At 40.6% G+C, this 17775-nt stretch overlaps 2 protein-coding genes across 5 annotated transcripts in view; one reads left to right on the top strand and one right to left on the bottom strand.

Moving 5' to 3' along the window:
- Positions 1-3388, top strand: part of LOC144692232 (calponin-3-like) — a 62043-nt gene extending 58655 nt beyond the window's left edge. The window contains exon 7 of the mRNA XM_078560820.1: positions 1854-3388. Coding sequence (XP_078416946.1) covers positions 1854-2207 — 354 coding nt within the window. The 3' untranslated portion in view covers positions 2208-3388. The remainder of the gene's footprint in view (positions 1-1853) is intronic.
- A 6972-nt stretch (positions 3389-10360) lies between these two features.
- The window catches only part of LOC144692229 (choline transporter-like protein 3), a 97366-nt gene continuing 89951 nt past the window's right edge, over positions 10361-17775 (bottom strand). For 3 of the 4 annotated variants that reach the window (XM_078560813.1, XM_078560815.1, XM_078560814.1), the window contains 4 exons: positions 16949-17086; positions 14374-14610; positions 13451-13546; positions 10361-10510 (listed from right to left, as the gene is read on the bottom strand). In XM_078560813.1, the coding sequence (XP_078416939.1) occupies positions 10493-10510; positions 13451-13546; positions 14374-14610; positions 16949-17086 (489 nt within the window). In that variant the 3' untranslated portion in view covers positions 10361-10492. The remainder of the gene's footprint in view (positions 10511-13450; positions 13547-14373; positions 14611-16948; positions 17087-17775) is intronic. The other variant, XM_078560816.1, reaches the window with a different exon arrangement.

Raw genomic sequence — 17775 nt, 5'->3', positions numbered from 1 at the left:
AAACCCATGCAAGGGTAACTAATTTTCAGTAGTATGGTGTATCCACCTCCCTTTGTTACAAAACTTTCTGTAATCTGCTCAGTTACTGCCCATAATCAACTGCTTATCAGTTCCACACTCTTTCCCCTGCTTCCCCCATGATAAAACTAAGGGCTCTGATGAAGGATGATGGCATTGATATTGGAGGCTGAGTAAGAATCTTTCACTGCTCTGAGTGCTGTAAGTAGTGTGTAATTTTTAAAAAAAAGCAAAGCTGCTGAGCTCCAAATCCTGATGGCTCCAGAGACTTCCCCATGCCACCCAACTGAGCAAGCAGGAAGTTACATGCTAATATAGGAAATAGCTGGATTTACACGCTTTGCTCCACTTGCTGGCTCTTGAATTCACAGTCTAATTTTAAACTGTTCAGGTCAGTGGAGCAAAGCACATCTGGACAGTGAGCTGTTGGTTTCTTCCTTCATGATCAATAGGGTTGCCCACAGCACCTCACGTCACACATTGTCCTGATTACAGCTAAACTGAGTGGTGAAAGTCTGCAGAAAAATTGGGACTTGAGCAATCGGGCAGCTAAAGGCGATGTAAACGCTGTTTGCTAAATCAAATTATTAGATGGGAACGTGGAAATCGAAACACAAGATCATCAGCCATGATCTTATTGAAAGTTGGAGCAGCCTCGAGGGGCTGAATGGTCGTCCCCTGTTCCTATTTCATATGTTCTTATATTTCTTAAATATTTTGATATTCTGGGATCTTGATATGTTGGCATTCTGTTATGCAGAAGAAAGTCAACCTAATTCTTAAAACTGTAAAACGATCCATGTGTAGTTCTCGCCTGACGTCTAGCCTCCCAAAAAATCCTGATTTCATCTATATGGTCAGAGTTGCAGTTTACATGAGTGCAACATGTGGAACTAATTAGATTTGTCATCTTAGCTGAGATATTTTGAAGGACAAGTCATGTGGTACAACAGTTACATTAGAAACTTAATGTCCCAGTGAATGGTATGGATTGGGCAATCTGTGGAGATGGCTTTAATTTTCCTTCACTGAAAGGAGCCATCTGGGTGTTTACTAAATACTGATACTGAAGGGACTTGGCATCTACCTGTAAACATTTAGTTAGTCTTTATGGCCTAGTCGGCCTCCAGCTGGTGAGTGAACAGGACGTACAGGACGTGAACATCTATACCTGTTCAATGGCCAGTCTGTCTCAGGTGGCTGACGGTGCTGCTTAGGATGTTTGCAGTTAACTGGGGCCTCATGTTTTCCTGATCCACATCTTCTCCTCCCACCCCAGCTTCTTTGGTGCCTGCAAAGAAATGGGCTGCTGAGATTGGAGCATGCATTTTTAACAAACTTCTCAGCTCCTTTTGAACAACAGTTTCGAATTTCCCACGCTCTGCTATCCTAAGAGTCATCATGGCTCCCCACACTGCAAGACATTTGAATCCTTGGATTTTAATGAATGTGTGACAGACTCCAGTGACTGTGGTGCTGTGCTCAGTCTGTTTGTGTGGATTACTCACATATATAATATAGCTCCGTCCTGAACTCCAAACAGTGGCCTACATTCATCATCTTGTCCTGGTTATATTCAGTAGTCTTTGTACAATGTTTTATTGAGCCATTTATGAAGAGCAGTGGGTGGTGGAAGACTCTGCCTTTAATGAACCTAACTTTGGGATTTAGATAAAAGCTGGAGGTTGTGTTTCAGGTTTTGGCAATCACCTTTTTCATACTTTTTTTTTCCCCAAAATGTTAGTCACTATTTCAGACACACATTATCACCCATTTCATACCTGTATTAAAACTCTGTTCACGTGCATATTCCTATCCCCTCCTGCTCTCTCTAGGCTGGTATGACAGCCCCAGGTACCAGAAGGCACATCTACGATCAGAAAGTGTCGACAGAGAAATGTGACACTTCGACTATATCGCTGCAGATGGGCACTAATAAAGGGGCGTCTCAAACAGGCATGACTGTATATGGTCTTGGACGGCAGGTGTATGACTCCAAATATTGTGCCACCCCAACTGAGCCTATAATCCACAATGGAAGCCAGGGAACAAATGGTTCAGAATACAGTGATGGAGATTACCAAGGTGAATATCCAGGTGAATACCCTGACGACTATCCCCTGGAGTATCAGGATGAGTACCAAGGAGATTACCGTGGTGAATATTCCGATCATGGTGTTGATTATTAATGAGCAGTATTATGATCCAATACGCCTTCGTGAACTAGCTAGACAGCTTTGATTTTGCTACACAGTCTTCCATGAATTTAAAGGTCCAAAAGATTGGATTGCTGCCTTTTCCGTGCACAGCTAATCCATAAAATCAGTATTTTGCTGTCTTGCTTTTCTATTCTTTATTGCCACTTGCTGGTAGCAGTAATTACCATTTTTTATGTACTGGAGATAATTCAGTTTCACTTTGACTTGAAAGAAAAATAAACGAAAAACATTTTTAGAAATTGTGCCTGGTGCCTTCCCACCGTTTAAAAGTTGTTGTTTTTGACTTTAATTGCCTCCTTCTCACATAGCATGGTTGATTGGATTTTGGGAGGCTGCCAGAAATATTGCTAAAATAGGACTTGGTATTTTTCTTTAAACAAACACAACGCATGTTTGCCGCACCAAGTTGCTGTCAGCTATGATGTAGTGACAAATGTTAAGAGCTGAAACCAGTGTAAATGTGCATCTACAGCTAGCCAGTTGTCATATCCTTTAGTCTTAAGATTTTTGTTCTAACTTTCATAACCATTTTGTATGGAACCAATGCCTTTTCAAATACACAACCTAAAGTGAACACAAAACTATGAAGAAACCTTATTCCTGGATAACGGCTCTTCTAAGGTTAGAAATGAAATGGCCCACGACAGCTACAAGTAAGAAAAGGGGCAGTTCCACATTACTGTGTTATGGGGCCCAAAGCGAAAGTACTGGGGCACAAATCTTAAATAGTCAACCATGCCTTAAACCTTTACATCCTGAACTGTTAAAACAATGAAACTAGTTATGCAATATGTAGGGTAATAAGTTTAAAACAATACACTTTGATGTAATGCATTGTTTAGAATTATTGGGGATGTTGTATGTGCAAAGAGGCAAAAACTTGTGATTGAAAACTGAAATCATTCTTTTCATTACATTAACCAAATGAAGTGACTGAAACGATTGAATAAATATCTGTACTAAAAAGGGACTTTACAAAATGCAGTGCTTTTATCCATTTTTGCTCTAGATTAAATGTATTTTACTTATGTGCCATATTTTATCCATGTAGGAATTCTCTCCTCATTTTTGTATTTATTGCCATTTTCTTTGGCATAAATGTCTTTGTGTATGGTTCATTTTTGTGAATAAAAATTGTTATAGACACAACATGTCCACAAAGTGATGATTGTCCATTCCTTTTTTTTTTGGCTTGTATCTTTTTGTTGTTGTCCATGCCTCGGGTACATTTTTCCATGTTAAAATGCTTTATAACAATTGTTTAGATTTGATTCATTCAAAAGTGAATGATCTGTTTCTGTGCAAATTCCAATTTACTTAGTGCAGCTGATCCACACAATGCTCTTGTTATTTAAAAAAAAAGTGTAAAGCAACCTTTTATTACAACGTAATCAAGATTGATTTTTGCAGTAATTGCTAAATCAGTTGCCGATTTGATTGCTGAAGTGAATCTCTCAATTCATCGCTGTGATCCATCCCTTAAAAACCAGAATATTGAATCTAAAATGTTTCCAATCTATTTCTAAATAAAATTGGATTCACTTTCATGTTTTATTGTCAGGAACAGCAGTGGGTTGGGACTGTGTTCAAAGGTTAAGAAAATCGTGCTTTAAAATGTCAGTGCCTCAAGAATTACTTCTGTACTACACAGTTCTTACTGAGCAGTGGTTACCCCACATAGAGGCATGTATGTTGGGCCTCAGGAGCAGGAGGGATTTTGATTTGGAATTAAATGCAAATATAAATCATTACTACATATTTCAACCAGTTCCGCATTTTATACTGGTGAGTAGCTGTTGGCCAGTACAAGCCGGAATTACTACAGTCTAAAATCACAACGGCACCCCATTTAGTGGAAAATAAAATTGTTTGGGTTCATTGGAAAATTTATCAGTGCAAAGCAATTTAACATTGGCACGAACATTGCACTGGTAATGTAACTGCCCTGTAAGAAAATGGGATCCAATCTGACTCCAGAGGAAAATATAGAGACACTCCCTAGAAGTGGGTAGGCTTTGACACAATATGGATGGTAAATCCAGTGCTGTGTCATATCTGATTTTTAAAATGCTTGATAGTCTATCCACCTAATTGACTATAAAAGTAGGAAAGTCTTGCCACAACTGTACTGGGCATTGATGAGACCACATCTGTATTGCATTCAGTTTTGGTCTCCTTATTTAAGGAGGGATATATTTTCATTGCGCCTTCTCTGAACTGCCTCCAGTGAGGAAAAGTTGAACATGTTCAGCCTATACTCAATGGAGGGAGGTGATCCTATTGAAGCATTAGATTCTGAGGAGGCTTGACAGGTTAGATGCTGAGGTTGTTTCCTCTTGAGGGAGAATCTAGAGCTAGGGGGCATAGTTTCAGAACAAGGGGCTGCCCATTAAAGACAGATGAGGAATTTCCTCTCCAGGATCTTATTCTCTACCCCAGGGAAGACTGGGTCATTTGGTAGAGGTTGAGTTAGAGTTTTGATCGACAAGGGAGTCGAGGGTTATGGGGGACTGGCAGGAAAGTGGAGTTGTGGTCATGAGCTGACAAGCCATGATCTTGAATGGCAGAGCACGTTTGAGGAGCCATATAACCCCGGTATGTCCCTATTTCTTATGTTCTATTTGAACATTTAAATAATCAGGACCATCTTCCTGTTTTCTAAACTTACTGGCCCAGATCTTCCAATTTGGATTGGAAGCCCCATTTCCGACCATGATCAGACAAAAAATGCACCCTTCCAGCAATTATTTCAGGGCAGTCTTCTGATGGAGGATCCTTCACATCCGACCCAGTGCAGCAAACCTCATAAGGAACAGTGGAGAGAATCTGTGCAGAAGACATGCCTCCTTTTTTATTGCAGCACTAGCTGCCGTGTTCCGATTAAACACAGCTTAAATGTCCCAACGCATCTTTGAAAACAGCTAGGGAGAGATTTTGTGGGTAAGGTGTGTAAGGGGGCAGGGTGGTGGGTGCATGAGTAGGTAGGGGGCGGTAGGGTCAAGTTGGGTGCTGGGGGCTAACCTGGTCACGGGGGTCAGATGAGTTATTTGGTGGGGGTGGTGGCAGTTGTATAGTTACCTCTGTTAGACTAGTTTTTTTTCTTAGGTAAGTATGCTGGCAAGTTAAAATCATCAAGTCTCTGACTCTAACTTCTGGGGGAGCAGGGGAATTGCCCATTGGGCAATTGGCCATCACAATTTCCGGTCAATTGCCATGCATTCGGAATTCTGAGGGGTCTATAGCGCATCTTCTGGGGTATGTCCGGTGTCTGACTCTCCAGAGATCGGAAGATCTGGGCCTATGTTTTTAACTTTTAGGAGAGAACTCTGTCCTGTCTACCCAGGCATGCACACAGCTTATCTCCTGGGTGAGACGTTTGCAGCCAGCCATGCTAAATGAAGCTGTGCCTAGCTGGAACTTTTGAATGCAGTCACTGGTCTCGAACTGCAGTGTGGATACATCCTTACTGAGAAAACCCAAGTCTTTTTGTAAGCTAATTGACAATCTTTTGTGACAGAGACTATTTAAATATTAAGTATTGGTCAAGCACTCAGTTTTCACCATTACTAAAGCAACTATTGGTTCTCAGTTGGTTTAATTTTGTACTAAAATTATAAGAGCAAAGAACTTATGCCTATGTTTGTAGATAAACAGGCTATACTCATAACAGGATATGGAACGTAACTAAAACACATTCACATTCATAGTGTCATCAAGTCTAACTGCAGTACCATCTTCCACCCAATCACCTTAACATGTTAGAATATTGTGTGCAGTATTGCACTGCACACTATAGGAAGGATATTGAGACTTTGGAGAGGATACGATGTAGATTCAATGGATTGCTGTCTGGGATGAGGGAATACAAGTGTGAAGAAAAACTTGGCTCTTTTTTGTTGGAGTAGTCCAGATTTTGGGGTGTTAAAAGCTTCTTTAAAAATGGATGGATCAATGTAGATCGAGCCAAACCTTTTCAGTAGTTGGGTTGGAACTGCTTTGTGAGGCTGCGAAATGCGCAGTTGGAGTTGGTGATTGAAATAGAAACCATGTTAACACAAGTTGTGAGGTGACTGAAGGGAAATGGCAACAGCAGGCACAAGGGATTAGGGACTGCTGTTTAGGTTGACGCTGAACTCCATATTGCACTGGTTGGACTGAATGATCTGCTTCTGTATCATAATTCCTATGTAACACTTAATTTGTTTTATTCAAGTGAAACTAAATATATGTCCTGTTTTTGTTTTAATTCTTTCATGGGATGTACGTAGGTGTACTTTGCAAAGTCAGTATTTATTGCCCATCCCTAATTGATGGGTTGCTTTGTCCTGGATTGTGTTGAGCTTCGGTGTTGTTGGAGCTGCACTCCTCTAGACGAGTGGAGAGTATTCCACCATACTCCCAGCTTGTGGATGGTGAACGAGCTTGGGAGTGAGGGGTGATTTGCCACAATACCCAGCCTCTGATCTGCTGTAGTCCTTATGGCTGCTCCAGTTACGTTTGTGGTCAGTGGTGACCCTAAGATATTGATGGAGAGTGACCATAGTAATGCTGTTGAATCTAAAGGGTTAGCTAGATTCGCTTGTTGGAGCCTATCACTAATTATCAGCCCAGTCTTGAAAGTTGCTATGTGCAGGCATAGATTGCTTCATTATCTGAGGAGTTGCAGATGGAACTGAATACTATGTAGTATACTCATTAGTTTCCCAATTTAATCATACTGTTGTCTACTACAAAAATAGTGCGCTTACAATGGGTAAAGAAGGAACAACATACTTAAACTTCTATTCCAGCCAGGGAATAATAGATAATTCTCCCCAACTAATGCAGTGTTTTAATGCAAATCTCTTTTTATCTAAACACAGTAAGTATGGTGATAATTTGGTGATGAAAGCAGCTGTTGGAATCATACACTGGATTTTTTTTAGCTTGCATAATGAAAATCTCGTGAATTTTATTTTTTGAAAAATATTTTTCAAAACTTTGTCACTTTGTTTTATTGGTTGTCATTTAAAACTGCATGCAGGAATTTTAAATGGTCAGGACCAACAGAATCTTTCCAAAATCAGGTATTGGCATTTTAATTAAGACCTTGCATTCTGTAGCTGGTTATTTTCGTAGTTGTATTTGTGCTTCAAGTTCTGTAGCACAGTAAGGCATTGTTACAGCTCAATAGTTGGGAGCCAGCCAACTCCATTATATAGCTTACAGAAGTGGTAAAATTAAGAGTTCCATTTTCTTTCCGATCTAGAAGTAATGAAGCTAAACAATGCATCAATTGTTAACAGCTGAGCTCCAAGCCATTGCTGTTTCTAACTGGAACAAAGTCCTATTTTTAAATGCATATGGATTCCTACGTTAGTGACTTCACTTCATTGGCTGTGAAGAAGTACTTTAGGATGTCCTAAGGTTGTGAAAGACTATATAAAGGCATGTTATTTTCTTTACTCTTGCACTGTTCCTCTGCTCCTCTTCCTCTGCTGTCAGCTAGTGTTTTTTTTCTGCCATGTCACTCTTTTGGGCATAGCCAGGACAACTGCCTTGTGTTGTAAGTGCTAGAGGTTATCAAGAATAGAAAAGGTCGTGTAAATAAATGTTAGAGTACAGAACCAGCACTGCTGCAATAATCTTGATACCACAGGTGATGACTAACAGTAGTGAGAGGATAAGGATGTCTTCTAGCTAGTTCCTTGTTTTCAAACGAATACTAACTTTTTACACACCATGTTTTTCAAGGGAATATAAGTTGGAAATCATGTACATGTCAATGGAGGTTGGGGTTCCACTAGAGAATCAAAGTGATGAAATCTATTTAATTTTTCATGGATAGTATTAAATTCAGATTACAAGTAATTCTTGGTGTGGTTAAGATCAACCTGTTTTAAAAGCAGTGCCAGATATTCCACTGAAAAGTTCACCCAATATGTCATATACAGGATAATTACCACATGCAGTCCTCACAATTGCCAACAGATCAATTTTGGTGTTGCTGGCACATGTACATAAATTCTAGAAGTTTCCAATTCACCCAGTTAAATGATGACAAAACTTTTAATGTCCAAATTTTTAACTTTACAATGAGATTTAACATAGTAAAAACATCGGTTTTTTTTAAAAAAAGTGTGCCCTATTCTGTAACAGGATACCAAAAATAGATTCACCCTGTCAAGTAACTTTTAGAGTTGATACTATTTTACATTTTTTAAAACAACTCCCTTGTAAAATTTGTCCTAATGTGCTTCGAAGGAGAGGCTTACCCCATGGCTTCACCTGTTAAAATGCAAAATCTTAATTACAATCTATACAAAATAGTTCAAACTTGACCCTTGTTTTCTCAAACCAAAAACAAAACTTAGATTGAGTGAAGTGACCCCCATCAAAGTAAACTCTTGGTGCTTGGTAAGTGAAATATTTGTAATGTAGACTATCAAAAAGGAGCAATTTTTAAAATAAAACTTCAGTGTCTTAAGTATTAGAACTAATGGCAGTGGATGCACCTTTCTTACCAGGGACACCTTTCAACATTGTCATTCTACATCTACAGCAAATGTAATATTCATTTTGTTTACTTTAGGCCCAGTTAGGAGATTTTTCATCAGGTTTGCGCTTGTGCTACATAGAATTTACAATACAGAAACATGCCATTTTGCCCAGCAGGTCTGGCTGTTGCTTGGGCTCCACATGAGTTTCCTCCCACCATGACCTATCTACCTACTAAGGCAGTCTTATTAATGGGAAGAATGGTAGAGAGCAAAGTGGGTTAAGATTGGGATCATTTCACAAATGGATGTTGCTGTGCGGCACATTCCAAATACTCAAGCTTGCAATGCTGGCTCACATGAAACCAGGTAAGGTGTGCCTGCATTTCTGATGATTGCTGCCAGCAAATGAAGCCAACCAGCAGCAGAAGACTCAAAGTTAACCGTTTATTTGAAGGTAATGCCTATGGAATTCTCTGACAGGTCAGCATACTTTATCTAGATCCACAGGGTTCTATTCCATTCCCTAGCTGTGGGCATCACTAGTGAGTTTGGGATTTATTGCCAGTCCCTGCTTGCCCTAAGGTGGGAGTGTGCCTGCTCCTTTAGAACTGTTGCGTTTTCCTCTGCAGCAGCTACGTAGAGTTGAGTGACTTAAGAGGGCAGTTAAGGATCAAACCAAGTGGTGTGGGTCTGGAATCGCATATGGTCCAGAGTAGGAAAGGATGGCAGGTTTCCTTCCTTTTAAAGGCCATTAGTGAACCACATTGATTCTTATGGCAATCTGACAACTTCACAGCCACTTTTATGGTGCCTGCTTTTTATTTCTTCACCCTTTTTAAAAAAAAAATAAAGTACAGCAGGGGACAGCATGCTTCTATCAATAGAGCAGAGCTGGGGTGGGCTTCAGTAGAAGGGATCAGTAAGTAAAGAGGGTCCACTACAGTACATCATAATATTACAGATAAAGATTTAATAAATAAAACTGTTAAATGATTATTTTTAAAGAGGTTAGAAGCTCTAATCTCAAAAAAATTCTAAAATGAATAGTGATTAGCATTGGTGTTTAGGTATTTAATTTAATAGGACTATTCAAGTTCTGGTAGTATTTACAATAGAGAATTAGTTAACATTTTACAACCCTCCAGTAAGATAATCAGAACTCAATTAATGGCACATTTTAAATATATTCTGAAAATTTCAGTGAATATATTCATCTGCCCTGAAACATGGATGGCAGCATTTAAACTCTCTTCAATCATTAGCAAGGGAGCTAGCAGCCATTTGGAGAAACTTTTAGACCCAGCCTAGAGCTAATATCATTGTATGTTTCATCTTGTAAAACTGAATATTCGTGTTAAATGTGTGGGCAGAACTAACATAAGGCCCCTCCGTTACTGACAAATCCACTTCTGAATGGATATTGGTATCACGGTAATGAGATCCCAGTGTATGATCACAGAATCACAGTGCAGAAGAGGCCCTTCGGCCCATCGAGTCTGCACCGACACGTGGGAAACACCTGACCTACCTACCTAATCCTATTTACCAGCACTTGGCCCATAGCCTTGAATGTTATGACATGCCAAGTGCTCATCCTGATGGGAGACCGAACAACAATAAAACATTTCTTAAGAAAAAGGATTACTCAAAGTGGATCTGTGTGGACCAGACAACTCAGGCTAAATTGATAGTAGGGCTCAGCTCTCCACTTGGCTTGCAGTAATCAAATGAGAAAGGATTGTTGGAATGTTGATACTCAGTTCACTGGAGCCCCCATCATGCTGTATTTGTGCCCTGCGGAAAGAATTACATTGCAATTTTAATTCTGTAGGTGAGCTGTATTGATCTATGTTTTGACAAAACTACAGTATAAAATATTTATGCCAAATAAACATGTTAAAATGTTTGGGATATGATCTGACAAGTTACTGGTTTTTTTTTTTACTTGTCACCAACTATGATTTCCTCCCACAACTCTTTCTCCGGTACATCGATGACTGCTTCGGTGCTGCTTCATGCTCTCGTCTGGACCTGGAAAAATTTATTAATTTTGCTTCCAATTTCCACCCATCATTTTCACATGGTCCATCTCTGACACTTCCCTTCCCTTACCTGACCTCGGTCTCAATTTCTGGTGATAGACTGTCCACCAATATTCATTACAAGCCCACCGACTCCCACAGCTACCTCGACTACAGCTCCTCACACCCCGCTTCCTGTAAGGACTCTATTCCATTCTCTCAGTTTCTTCGCCTCCGTCACATCTGTTCTTATGATGCTACTTTCCAAAAAAGTTCCTCTGACATGTCTTCCTTCTTCCTTAACCGAGGTTTTTCCACCCACGGTGGTTGATAGGGCCCTGAGCCGTGTCCAGCCCATCTCCCACGCATCCGCCCTCACACCTTCCTCTCCCTCCCAGAACCATGATAGCGTCCCCCTTGTCCTCACTTATCACCCCACCAGCCTCCGCATTCAAAGGATCATCCTCTGCCATTTCCGCCAACTCCAGCATGATGCCACCACCAAACACATCTTCCCTTCACCATCCCCCCCACCTCCAGGACACCCTGGTCCACTCCTCCATCACCCCCTATACCTCAACCCCCTCCCATGGCACCTTCCCATGCAACCGCAGAAGGTGCAACACCTGCCCCTTTACTTCCCCCTCCTCACCGTCCAAGGGCCCAAACACTCCTTTCAGGTGAAGCAGCATTTCACTTGCACTTCCCTCAATTTAGTCTACTGCATTCGTTGCTCCCAATGCGGTTTCCTCTACATTGGAGAGACCAAACGCAGATTGGGTGACCGCTTTGCGGAACACCTTCGGTCTGTCCGCAAGCATGACCCAGACCTCCCTGTCGCTTGCCATTTCAACACACCACCCTGTTCTCATGCCCACATGACCGTCCTTGGCCTGCTGCATTGTTCCAGTGAAGCTCAACGCAAACTGGAGGAACAGCACCTCATCTTCCGACTAGGCACTTTACAGCCTTCCGGACTGAACATTGAGTTCAACAACTTCAGATTGTGAACTCTCTCCTCCATCCCCACCCCTTTTCCGATCCACCTTTTTCCAATAATTTATAATTTTTAAAATATATTTTTCTTTTCCCACCCATTTCCATTATTTTTAAATTTATTTCCATCTATCGTTTTATCTCCACCTTTTAGCCTATTTCGATCCCTTCCCCCCACCCCACCCCCACTAGGGCTATCTGTCACTTGCTTGTCCTGCTTTCTACCCTTAATGTCACCATTAACACATTCCTTAACTAATATCATCGTCGTCAACACCCCTTTGTCCTTTTGTCTATGACATCTTTGGCAATCATTTCTTTGCCTCCACCTATTACTGGCCCTCTATCCAACTCTACCTGTCCCACCCCCCTCAACCAGCTTATATTTCACCTCTTTTCTATTTTTCCTTAGTTCTGTTGAAGAGTCATACGGACTCGAAACGTTAACCGTGTTCCTCTCCGCAGATGCTGTCAGACCTGCTGAGTTTTTCCAGCTATTTTCGTTTTTGTTATGATTTCCTTCCATTCATTTTAATGGACAGGCAAATTACAGACCAGTGACCAGAAAATCTTGGCTGTGCTACATAGCATTTTTGCTGCATAACTTGTTTAATGCTTTTCAACTGTTTAACAGTACCCCTGCTTCTGTCTTCAATACCTTTTATCCACTGATGGTTAAGCCCCCCACCCCTCATGGAACTTTTCTCACCTTGAAGTCCGAGGGCTGCAGACTTGAGTACACCTGGAACTTTATTAGCCTGGTAGCTCACAATCAGATTTGGCTTTACCTTTCTCTAACAATAATATGGATCTCACTACTGAGAGTCATCCTGGAGATCGAGAACAATCCCAGAATCCTAAACAACAAATCTTTTCCACCTGACCTCCTCCATCTTCACCAGCAACAGAAAGTGTGAGGGGCTTATGTATTTTTTTCCCCCAGACACTCCTTTCCTTATTCCTAATCCCCTCTGACATTTTTAAACTCTTAACTCCTTGCATGTGTACTTCGTACTCCTGTCAGGATCTTCTTCACTGAAACCCAAATCCAGATTCTTTGTGCCCTAAAGCTTGCTAACATTGAAATTGGTTTCCCCTTGGATAGCCACCATTCCCATTCTCCTCAAAGCCCACTCTCAGCCTTTCCAGCCCATGTCTAACCTCCCTGTTTTCTCAGGTCTTTGTGCCACTGCCACCCAGTTCAATGCCACATCATCATGATTGACTGTTTAAGTCCCTTCAGACTGCTGTTGCTGAAGTCACCAGCTACACATCTTAGGACTGTAACTGTGGTTCATTATACCTTCTTGACCTCTCTGTTTAACATAGTTGAATAGTACATCCATCTCCAAGAGGAAAGGTGCTATATAAATGCACGTTGTTGAACTTGCTTTACTTTTAGAGGATATTGCTAACATAGATGGAAAGTTTCATCCTTTATAGATTGAATGAGCTGTGCTGCTCCCTTCAAATCACCCATTTAAATACTGCATTTTCTATTGCAAACTTACCCAGGCTTTACATATTATGGCGTATCTATAAACTTAACCAAGAACTCAGGAAATGCATCTGCTGCTTGGTAACAGAAAATTATATCCACCTGTTATGCAATATTTTAAATAGACAGAATCCACCATGTAAGAGACGGATATGGAACGGAAATGCCAGTGCAGCAATTTGACATACTCTTACTGCTGATGCAGTTTGACACACTCACCATTGGCAGTAGTTCTGTGTTTGGGTTATTTTCCAGGTTTGATTTGTCACTTTGACTGGTCCTCTTGGGCTTTTGATTGCTTTTGCCCATAAATTTCTAGAAAACAGCAACAACATTTTTAAAAAATGTGCTGAGTTCTTTCGATAATTCATACATAAGCATTATTCTATCCTTCTATTATAGAATTATAAATTCTATAATTTTATTATAAAATTAAAAATAGAACCTGTAATTGTAATGACAGCACATGATCCATGTGCGTACTCACTCTTTCACACACACATACATACATGCCAATGCAGCTACTGTCAATTACTAAGTAGGTCTCCAGCCCCAACACCTCTTCCCCCCCTTGGAGCAGACTAATTTTGAGGTCCTGAGGACTATCCTTGTGGAGCGCAGATCAAATATTTAATAAAGAGCAAGTGAGGTTGCCTTGCCCCAGAGTATTTCTCAAAGTGATGAGCGTGAGCTACAGATAAATGCTGGTAATTAATAGCAGTTCAAGACACAGTTACTATGTCTGCTTCTTAAAGTTATTGAAGTAATAAGTCAGTGTTTACGCACACAGATGGTCCAATGTATCATTGATTCTTAATATACTCATCTGGAAGGAACTCCAAGGAGAGTAAGAGGTAACTTATTTGTTGCACTTATTAAAAATCCATGAGATTTCAAGTTGTTGAGGTGAAGCATCATACCATGAAATTACACTTGGGCATTCCTGAACTCTCAAGGATTAGGAAAGTGTCTAGTGTACAAAGTGCAACATCTATTATGTTAAATTTGCTAATACATATTGAATAGCAAGTTAATGTTTGCATACAGAGGTGCCACAATGTAAACCACCACCCCCCCAACCAACCCCACTTTCACTTATTAGAAAATGAGGTAGTAGAAATTAATGAGTCTTTAATACTCACCATTAACTCCTTGTCCATGAAGTAGGGTTTTTCCGCTGACCCATCATTAGTTGCCAGGTCAACAGCATAACACATAAACAAGACATCCAGCACCATTTCAAACACTGACAAGAAGCAATGTGCCACCAAATAGGCAAAAAAGGACACCATTATAAGTGGGATAACCCAAACATTCAGATCACGATTGTAGTTAAATGCCACGAGGCCTCCAAAGACTGTGAAACACACTACAAACACCTGAAAAGAACAAAACATATTGATGTGTATTACTTACACAAACATCATGCAAAGTCCTACTGCTCATTCAAGATGATTTCATCAGTGATGATATGCAAAACGAGGTTTTCTTGGCCAATTTCTTTCCTCCATTCCTGAAGACTCAGACTCCTTGCTGAGATATAGGGATCTGCTAGCCTCCTGGTACCTCAACCAAATAGCCGTGTTCACATGGGAACCTTTACGGCGAGCGCCTGGGAACTGTTCATTAGAAGCATCACTTCATTAGGATTGATGGCTCAGCGGAGTCATTCCAACCAGGAAGGTTTCCTGATTTGACCCCCCGTTCTTGCCAAGACAGCACTTGGGATATTATATTTGACCTATGTTAACAAAGGAAAGCTCAGCCTTTACTGATGTCTCTCAGTCGATCTGACGTGGAAATGCATTCAAGGAGGTTGGATGGGAACAGTATCACAGCTGAATCAGTATTCAGATCAAAATAAAAGCCAGGACAATTGACAAACTCTCTTGTCTTCCTTAAATTGTGTTGTGGTAACTTTAAAAATTCACCTGAATGACTGCTGCAGACAGACTCTGTTTTAATGCCTCATCTGAAGGTTGACATCTCTGACTATGTGGCATTCCCTCAGCACCGCAACGGATTCAGCCTGGACATCAGATTCTAGATCGCAGTGGTGCTATAAATATACGGCACCAACAGGCTCCTATAAAGGTGTCTTTCTCTGAATGCTTCAGCTTTAAAAATGTTCCAAAATACCCTGATTATGAAGGTTAACCAAATCACCTTTCTTAACACATCCTCTGATTTAACCATTGGCTATTGGTATGCTGAAAAGCCTTGCTGCACTACCAAAATAAGGGTGTAATTTACCTTCGTTATAGTCCCATCTTGGTTACAAGCTGGGCCAAGGACTACAACAACAACATGCATATATATAAGGGCTTTAATGAAATGTAATCCTGAAGCACTTCAAAGGAGTATTTGACAAAGGTTCAATTATATTACATTAATTATATTGTTTAGCCTTCACTGGGGTATTAGACTACCCATAATAACTAAAATTTTCAGTTTCAAAGGTCTATGTAATAATGAGATGGCCTGGAGCTAAGACTTCACTATGCTTTTATAAAATATCTATACATCATCCTGGTTAATTTATAAAATTATATTTAAAAACTGGACAAAGGCTTTAAAATGACTGAAGCCATGACTGGCTATGACTCCAACAAAAGGAACTTCCTGGCATTCAGAACTGCAGCCACCTTGCTTTCTCTAGTGAGGTGCTAATTAACCCCTGTGGCTGCACAGGTTAAATCCCAGGGAATTGTATAAAGGCTATTTACATTTCTAATGCCAGACCCCTGGCCAACGGAGATTATCAATCTGTGAGGACAAAGTACCCTGAAACCTCTGTTGAAATCATTAATGATTGAAACATTAACTATCTCAAGAATCCAGACAAAGGAATATTCATCCTTTGTCCAAAGCAAGGTGGAGAAGTAGGAGTCATATCACATAATACGCACCCCCCACCCGCAAGCTGCTGGAACCTGTAATATTGCCTTGTGGAGCTGCAGAGCTCAGACTGCCACTTTCCATCAACCAAGCAGCAGCTCAGAACAAGGGCTTGGTCCGGGTGAATGTCTGGCCCCCATCTACACTGTTTCTACTGGAACTTCTGTACCACTGCCTACAAGACTAATTCATCTCTATGTGCCCTTCTCATCGTGGAAGTCATCTTTACTGGAAAAGTGAATTATCCAGCATCAGTCTTCAACCTGCTGACTCTGAAAGAATATACCATTGGACGTTTGATTCTGGACTCACGTGAAACAATAAGTCTAATCTTCTCTGTGCTCTTTGCCCTATACCTCTTTCTTTTCCTTATCCCTCTTTTATTGTATGAATGTACCAGGGGTTATGTAGCGACACCCACCTCCGGTGTTCTGAGTGTGAAATAAACTAATCCTCTGATTTTACCCTATCTTGAGTTTGCTGTGGAATTGTTAATGAAAATTGGATCACACCAGAATGGAGGGGTTGGGAAACACGCCACCACTTATAAAGGAGGAAATCAAAAACAAAGCACCTTTCTGTTTACAACGGGTGGTGAGAGGAGAAATCGGGGCTGTTTAAATTAAAGCCCCTCCTGTCCGTAACAGGAGTGTGGAATATGTTAATGATTCCAGTAAGAATTATAGGAAACGCCTTCTTAATTGTGAAAATAGCAAAGCTAATGCTGCTAAAATTCATATTAAACATCAATATTTAGGAAAATCCTTCATCAGTAGAACAAGGAAGTGGCAGCTTCTTAATGGGTATTAAAGTACTCACTTTTCCAAGAAACAGTAGAAAGTCTCCAAAGCAGTTGATTGTCGTCACATTCAGTGCATTGTTTACAATTAGAAAGAAAGCTTCTTTGGCTGAGGTGCAGAAATTTGTCCCATTGATTGCAGTTGCAATGTATGCGTTCTGAAACAGAAATGGAGGATGGGGGTTGGGGAAGTTTACTCTGTATAACCGAGCTACTTGCTAAACACTAGTCCAGCAGGTAGCACATTTTGCAATACTTTTAAAGCAACGCCCTACAGTGTGAATTTCAAGTCATTTTGTCCGCTCTTTCTGAATTTCCTACAAAAATGCATATTTAGGAAGTGCCCTCACAGCTTTGCCTATGTAACAAGCCACACCACCCTCCCCCTCTAATATTCTCGTTTCTTTGCTCCTCAGTTCACACCAGGTTACCGCACAAAGGTCCATTTTACATTTTACAAAGGCCGTAAGCATCAACGGATCATTCAAACTGTGTAGGATATTAACCCTCGCATCCCCTTGCTGGATACATTCGCTTTTTTGGAAGGGGTCACTGCATAACAATCTGCAATTGGAACTTGGGCTGACTATAGCAGCTTCACACAATGAGGTCAGGTCAAGCCTGCAGTTCTCTAAGTTTGGAATATATTTTCCTCTGTATATTGTCAGCAAAAAAATTCAGCCTGAGTATAAAACAGATTTTCCTGATTATACTCTTACTGAATTTCTCACTAACATTAGCTCCAATAGTATTACAAATTATTTCAGCATCCAAAATAACTGGCTCCTAATAATTGTCTCTCACTGGGCGGAACTGTCCCAGATTTTCACTAAGTGCGGAAGCGGGT

The sequence above is a fragment of the Cetorhinus maximus genome, chromosome 17 (assembly GCF_964194155.1).
Source record: "Cetorhinus maximus chromosome 17, sCetMax3.hap1.1, whole genome shotgun sequence".
NCBI lineage: Eukaryota > Metazoa > Chordata > Chondrichthyes > Lamniformes > Cetorhinidae > Cetorhinus > Cetorhinus maximus.
The sequence above is the reverse complement of the archived record's forward strand: the minus strand, read 5'-3'. Positions and strand labels throughout refer to the sequence as shown.